General features: G+C 30.0%; 1 protein-coding gene across 1 annotated transcript; it reads left to right on the forward strand.

The window, feature by feature from the left end:
* Window positions 1-5,823: 5,823 nt before the first annotated feature.
* Window positions 5,824-8,021, forward strand: LOC133693650 (COMPASS-like H3K4 histone methylase component WDR5A). The gene is made up of 2 exons (XM_062114906.1): window positions 5,824-6,585; window positions 7,385-8,021. Exons 1-2 carry the CDS (start codon window positions 5,923-5,925, stop codon window positions 7,673-7,675), a joined length of 954 nt encoding a protein of 317 aa, XP_061970890.1. The 5' UTR covers window positions 5,824-5,922; the 3' UTR covers window positions 7,676-8,021.
* The last annotated feature ends 214 nt before the right edge of the window (window positions 8,022-8,235 follow it).

The following is an 8,235-nucleotide window of genomic DNA, read 5'->3' on the forward strand; positions in this document are numbered from 1 at the left end:
AACTGAACATTTATCATAAATTAAAGATATCTTATATTATAAGACTTGTAATTATAAAACATATTTTAGTTAGGAAATTTAATGATACTTTAAGTGTAATATGATAATATACAAATTTAATAAAAATGCACTTTTAATTGCTTATTATCTCCTCTTTTCTTTCTCTCCTCTTAACCAACTCACCAAATTCTTTCATCTCGACCAATATTTTCTTGTAAGTTAACCCTACTGATATATTCTTAAAAGTCACATTCCTTACTAGAATTTTTTTGCTCCCATATATATGCATGCACATGAATTCTTTGGCCACGAATTAAAATTCCATACTAAGGTCCAATATGCTCTCTCCTAAATTTGTATAAAGGCAATGCAGGTATTAAAAGCCAGAACTTCTTATCCTTGTTACTAATGCTTCAAGTAGTTTATTTATTTTTTGTAATAAGCATCATAAGTTGTTCATCCTTATTCACCTTGATGAATCTCTTACAAATTTATTTTTATCTTTAACCTTCACCACCTGGAGTCTTAGTGTCTCTTACCTTCTTGTATTAGATACCATTTAGGATTGTCTCTCTTGCAAATTAGAAATCATGACATTTTGTTTACCCAAGCTATAAAAAAAACCTCACCAAACCTCACATCCTTCCTCTGAAATTGCAGTTGCATAGCTTGTAACATAAAAAACAGGCTTTCCCTCTTCGTCACAGGTGATGATATGTTTTTGAAAGACATCGTTTAAATCTGAAATTTTATGTTAGTAGTAAAAACCTATATCCTCTCTCTCTCTCTCTCTCTCTCTCTCTCTCTCTCTCTCTCTCTCTCTCTCTCTCTCTCTCTCTCTCTCTCTCTCTCTCTCTCTCTCATGTGTGTACACTAAAAATGATTTCACTCAATTTGTGTTTCACTCAATTTTGGCATTTCACGATAATATGGTCAGCTTTTCATCTTTTACCTCTCGTGCTTTCCTTTTTAGTTCTTTAAGGAACCGATGAAAAAGAAACCAATAATTTTAGTTTTGTAGCATCCAACCAATAGAATTCAAGACACACAACAATAAAGAAAGAAAGAAAGAGATGATAACAAAAAGGAGTACGATATCAAAATTCAAATGAATATGAAATGAAAATAAAAACAAATACAAAAACAAAAACAAAACAAAGATGAATATGAAAACAAAAACAAATACAAAAATGAAATGAAATTCAATAGTGACTTTATGAAACCCAAAACCAAAGTAGACTTCAAATAATCCAAAACCAATATCAAATAATCAGATTCAAATTGATATGAATTGAAAATTTCTTAAGAATCCTAAATTCAATTTTGTGCAAATTTAATGTTTGCGGCAAAAACTTAATCTGTGATTTTTTTTTCTTTTTTTATATATTATTTACACAAAAATCAAGACTAAAAACAACACATAAATAACACAAAAAATTTCAAATAGATAAATATAACTTGATTTTAAAGTTTTACTCTGATATGAACTTATACAAACCCAAAAGGTAAAAACCCTTGAACTTCATACGCAAGAAAAAAACAACCCAAGAAAGCTAAAATTAAATTACGATAAAGAATCTGACACATTAATCACCTGAACCAACACATCAAAAATATTAGATGAAAAACAACCCCATCTCTATGATTATAATGAATCATAAGTTGGAAGTATAAAGGAAGAATCTCATAAAAATAGTTGATCTTTGATAAGTCCAAGAAAAGTTTAATGAAGAACCAAAAGTATAAGCGATCTCACCACACAAAAAATATTATTTTGAAATAATTCAATCTCTTCTAAAAAACCTAAATACAAGTTAAACAATACTATTTATACTAGGTAAATCATTTTAAACAATGTTAGAAATTTAATAAAAATAGTTCTTAAAAAAACATAGTAAACCAACTAAGAAAATAATACAATTATTGCATAGTAGCTTCTATGCTTAGCAAAGTCTTCTAGATGATGATTGCTATAGAATTTTAACAATATATAAAACAAAGCCTTTAAAATAGTTTGGAAAATTTTATCCCTATTCAACGGTCAGATCAAAAGTTATTCTTATTTGAGTAAAATTATGTATTATGAAAAATAAGCCCAAAAACCACCTCTAATGTCCTTAAATAATAAGGATTGTTACTGCATAATAAATCCTTGCAAAATAAGGATTTCTGTATAATTGATATTCTTGAAAATAAGAAATCATTGTAAAATAAAAATTTCACATGTGATTAAATCCTTGTCTTATATGAATCCATAAATCATATGGAAAATAGTTGTTTTTCGACTTTCCTTATTTGCTGATAGATTTTAAGCCTAACTTCAAACATATTGTTTTCTCTTGTCCGAATAAGTTATTAAGCCTACCATATATGAATGGAAATCTTGAGATATCTAGTTTTCATCCCAACTAGAATAGCAGGAGAATTCCATTTATAGCTTTATATGTGGCTCAAACAGTACACAAATGTTTAGTCTAGCATATTTATAATTTTTTAACCCAAACATCTTAACTTAGCCCATTAAATTCTTCTTTGATCTTTTTAATTGTAGACCTTGTAATAGGTCCAATTGACACATTTAAATAGTCTTTTAGCGATGCTTGCTGATTTTTATCAACAAGTTTCATAATTATAAGAAATCATTCCTTGCTTAGATATAAACATTAAAGTTTTAAAACTAACATGTGCTAAATGATTATGCTATAATGAAAAAGATTCAGCAATATAAACATAACCATTGCTCTTATTACTAATATACTAAGCTTGAAAATTCCATTAGAAGAATAGTTCTTCCTAATAAACACCTCATTTGGACAAGATAAACTTTTTAGCCTCTAACACTACTTTAATTCCTTTCAGACAAAACCTAGTTATAGATACAAGAATTTCCTTAATTTTAGGAATATAAAAACATTAACTAAAGTCAATTTTCTTTGCAAAAGTGAAAGAAAGGTCCAATATTTCTTTTAATATAACCTTTTCCTTAGCATTATTTCCCATCACAATATGCTGATCTTTTATAGCATCTTCAAACTCTTTGAATTGAGTTGCATCATTGAAAATATAGACAATATTAATTAAATGATACCATCAATTAAACGATACGACATTAGTTGCCATGTTAGTTTTAAAGATCATGCCAATATGCATTTTGATCACCATGACCCCAAATATTCCTTTTCTCTATACATTATAATTGCTTTGTTGGGATTTTTTTGAACTCACACTTCTTGTAAACTTGTAACATTTCTTAATGTGCCCTTTCTTTTCCATAATGAAAACAACATTATTTTTTCTTGAAGTTGTCAGAGGGGCCAACATTATTGTTGAAATTGTTAGATTTGTCAAAATCAACAAACTTTCTCTTTTGAAGCTTGTTTTTGCTCTTGGATCTATTTTAAACAACATTAACTTTGTTACCATTCTCAAGATTACTTATATTCTCATGGATATATACTAGTTTCTTTCTCAATTTAAATATACTTCAAGAGTTAATCCACATTAATATCTTCATTTGAATGAATTTGAATGCATGAGTTTCTTTCTATAGTTACTCCAAGTTGGTAGAAACTTTATAATAAGTGTAGCCATTTACTAGGGTTTAGAAACTTTAATCTTTATTTTTTTGAGTTTGGATGCCAAAGCTTGCAACTCATCAACGAGTCCATTTACACTAAAAATAAATATTTATGTGTTGATAAAAAAAAAGAACAATAATTGTTCACATTTAAATTAGGAAAGAAAAGATGAAATCAATTGTGAATAATAAAATTGACAAAGTTTAAAAAGTCTAAGTCAACTAGGAGAACTAGAAAATAGTTAATTAGATGATCAAGAGTCATGATTGATAAAAAAAAAAAAAAAGTAATTATTTGTAGGAGTTTGAGTTCAAGCTAATGATCAAAAGTTTCAATCCTACCCGGAGCATAAGTCTTTAACAAGCTAAACTGACAAAGTGGTGTAGCTTAGTTAGTAATTTATGTGATTATCTGCAAATAAAAAATTTAGTTTGTGTTAGGATTTAATATACCTTATTTTATGAAATACCTATATAGGATTAAAATTGCATGTTTAGATGTAGTTTAAAAAGTGTATCAATATAAATAAAGTCATCTAGCTATTTGAATTTTTAACTTTTGCATATAAACTTAGCTGATATTCAAATTAATTACTATCATTTTAAGATGCTTTCTAACATGTTTTGAACAATAAGAACATTATAGAGCAATTTCTTCTCATTCTTTGTTCCATTAATTTAACAAGATAGAACCTTGTTTTCTAATATAATATATTATAAGTAGCTAGGAGGTAGTATAATGATTTGGGAGAGCTATATGAATAAGAGAGCTATATGGAGAGTAAAAAAAAAACTATTAGAATGGTTTTTATCTATTAATTTTGTGTCTTGAAGGGGACATTTATATAAGATGCAAAATCCTTTTATTCAAAATGAAGAGTCCTTCTTATATGTCTTATTTTTTTAGGAAAACCATAAAATAGAGAGAAAATTTTAACTATTTTTTTCTCTTTAAACTTTCCCTCCCTCTTCTCATATACAAAATTATTTGTTAAAATGCTTTTTTCCATTGGAATATCTTTGGAGATGCTTAAGTAGGCTCACACATGGAGCATATAGTTTTTTTTCATTTTGGCATCAGCAAATGTTAGCTGCATTTGTAATTTAACGCATTCAAATCAAATTTATGAAATTAGTTCCATCATAATTAGTTTGATGAAATAAATATTATTATTAATTATGGAGTGAAAATCACTTCACAATATTTAACAAAAAAAAAATAATGCAGCCACCCTATGACACATTCACACTTTATATAACATATATATGAGGCCAAGCAAGTGTACTAAACTGGGGAATGGAAAGTAAATGGCTGCACTACATTAGAAAAAATTGAGTGGAGGGACAACACTGAAAATATGAATCTCTAATATAAATACTACATTATTGGTCCTATTATTAAACAAAAAACTATAGTTGTTTTAATTCTTTTTTAATCATGATAATTTTTTTTTAATTAAATGTATCTCTTGTTCTTCTTAGAAAATATAAGGCTTTTTATTATAATAAATTATTTTTGTGTGATTGAATTAATGCTAAAACATCATACAAGAGTGATAAAATCTATTTAAAAACTTTAAGAAAAAAAATTTGAATTGAATTTTCACGACTAATTTATTATAGTATTATTATTTTTATATCAAATATATAATAATTTAAAAATATCAAATTCAAATAAAAAATTATAATATTATTTGAAAATCATATCAAAACTAAAAAGTAAATGAATTTAATAATTTTTTTTAGAATACTGGGTAAAAAAATTAAAATTTTTTTTAAAAATAATAATAATAAACAACACCATGTAATGTCAATAAAAAAAAAATATAATTGTCAACAAGATTCAAACTCACAATCTACAGTCCTTATTATGAGATCCTGTTTAAGAGTGTGATTGCGGTTATTTTTAAAGTGATTTTCATTTTAAAATATATTAAAATAATATTTTTTTTATTTTTAAAAAATTATTTTTGAGATTAATATATTAAAATAATTTAAAACATAAAAAAATTAATTTTTTTTAATTTAAATTTATTAAAAACATTGATTCGCGTTTTCAAATTCTCTCTACACGCCTTAACTTACTGAGTAAAGATTCATAACTACAATAAAATTGATTAAGAAAATATATTAATTTATTAATTTATTTATATAAAAAATAAATCAGTAAAACAGCATTAAAACAAAAAAAAAAAAAGGCCAATTACGAGATCAGTAAAGGCCTTCAAGTAGAGCATGTCGGAACATCTGTGGAGTGTCTAGGACTCTCTCTCTGTCTCCAGTTCTCCCTCCTAAAGGCCAAATAAAGGCTAAAGGCTAATAAACCCTTTGAAAAGAAAAGGCAAATGTCAGCCCCAACCGAATCCTACAAACCTTACACCCTAACCCAAACCCTAACAGGCCACAAATCCCCCATATCATCCGTCAAATTCTCCGCCGATGGCCGTCTCCTCGGCTCTTCCTCCGCTGACAAAACCCTCAGAACCTATTCCATCTCCCTTTCTAGTCCTCCTACATCTCCAATCACTCATCTCCATGACTTCCACGGGCACGAACAAGGCGTCTCCGACCTCGCCTTCTCCTCTGATTCCCGCTTCATTGTCTCTGCGTCCGACGATAAAACCCTCCGCCTATGGGACGTCACAACAGGGCACACAATCAAAACCCTTCATGGGCACACCAATTATGTGTTTTGCGTCAATTTTAACCCGCAATCGAATATGATTGTTTCGGGTTCTTTTGATGAGACTGTTAGAATTTGGGATGTGAAGAGTGGCAAGTGTTTGAAGGTATTGCCTGCCCATTCGGATCCAGTCACAGCTGTCGATTTTAATAGAGATGGCTCGCTTATTGTATCGAGTAGTTATGATGGATTGTGTAGAATTTGGGACGCTGGGACTGGTCATTGTATCAAGACCTTGATTGATGATGAAAACCCACCTGTTTCCTTCGTCAAGTTTTCGCCTAATGGAAAGTTCATTCTTGTTGGCACCTTGGATAACAATTTGGTACGTTCATTTTAAGTAGTAAAGTTTATATGTCATTGAGTTGGTTCATGTATTGGTGTTGGTAATGGTTGATAGTTTTCAATATTGATCAACTTATGTAGTTTATGTGTAAATTACTTGTCTTGGTGGAAAACTATGCCTGTTTTCATATGCTTTCGTAGGAATGCAGTTGAAATTGTTGTAAGCATTTTTTTTATGGCTGCAATTTTGCTGTCTTGAATAACAATGTGCAGATAATACATAGCATTATCATCCTTAACTTTTCCCCTTCCTTTCTTGTTATACGTCATGACCTATGCCCATGAAATGCAGATTTTTATGTTATGAAGTTGTCTGTGCAACATTTAGGTTGTTTGGCGAGGAATTTTGTCTGCTTATTTGTTAACTGGTGATCCTTTTTCTCTGCTTTTGTTTACCGTTTTGATGTGTATCTCATGGACATGTGTCTTAACAGTTCACTTCTTGGGATCACTGCTGGATCCTAGAGGTTTTGTGTATAATTATGTGGAAATTTGCAGAATAACCCATTAAATTGGGTTCCATGATGATGTTTTGTTCTTTTAACAAAGCTCATTGAGTATTCCTGTTCTTGAATTTATATTTGTACATAAATGTCGTGTTCATTTATTATTTTATATACGAGGGCAAATAATTAGCACACATAAAGTTCATTTGATAGCTTGTTGTTCTAGAGAACTAAGCATTTTAGTTTTATTTTGGAGGGTCCAGTCTTTCTTTTTCTGGTGTTTTTCATTTCCTAGATGATCTCTCACCTGGATCTGCTATGATACACTTGCAGAGGCTTTGGAATTTTTCAACTGGGAAATTTCTGAAGACATACACTGGGCATGTCAATACAAAATTCTGTATTTCGCCCACCTTTTCCATAACAAATGGAAAGTACATTGTTGGTGGTTCGGAAGATAGTTGTGTATACCTGTGGGAGCTTCAAAGCAGGAAAATAGTGCAGAAATTGGAAGGTCACACAGATACAGTTATATCAGTAGCATGTCATCCCACCCAAAATATTATTGCATCTGGTGCACTGGGCAATGACAAGACCGTGAAGATTTGGACTCAGGAAATATGATTTCTCTGCTAGCAGTTTTTTTAACCTGATTTGGCCTGTGCATAGGAGTAGACCTTGAGGTACAAAGAGGGAAATATTTTGCTCGATGGCTGAAGCTTCTGCTTTTTCCCAGAAACTTGTCCTCTTTGATATGCATGTAGTTTTGATTCATTTAACCACTGTTTATGTATCTGAGGAACAAATTTGATGGAAGTCGTGTGATCTTTTTTAACAACCTTGATTCCCATCTCTGTCCCCTTCACGTTTATAACTGGACCGGTGTGTAGCTTCTGTTTAACTGAGAAGAAAACCAGCAGTCCTTTATTTATTTATTTAGACTTAATATAAGCACTGCTTTTGTGGACCATTGCTGTAATTATTATTGAAGGACGACGGTAGACTTACTACAAGGATCATGAAAGGAAAGAATGTTCGTAGGACAGGTAAAAGGAAAATGGATGACTTAATAAGAGGTGCATAATTACACATCGTAGACATCCATTTTATATCATTGTCTTTCAAAGGTAAAGTACCCAAGTTGATTATTGGAGGGGCTGATTATTCTTGTTCCCGTTTCAGCC

This window comes from Populus nigra, chromosome 5 (assembly GCF_951802175.1).
Source record: "Populus nigra chromosome 5, ddPopNigr1.1, whole genome shotgun sequence".
In the NCBI taxonomy this organism is placed as follows: Eukaryota; Viridiplantae; Streptophyta; class Magnoliopsida; order Malpighiales; family Salicaceae; genus Populus; species Populus nigra.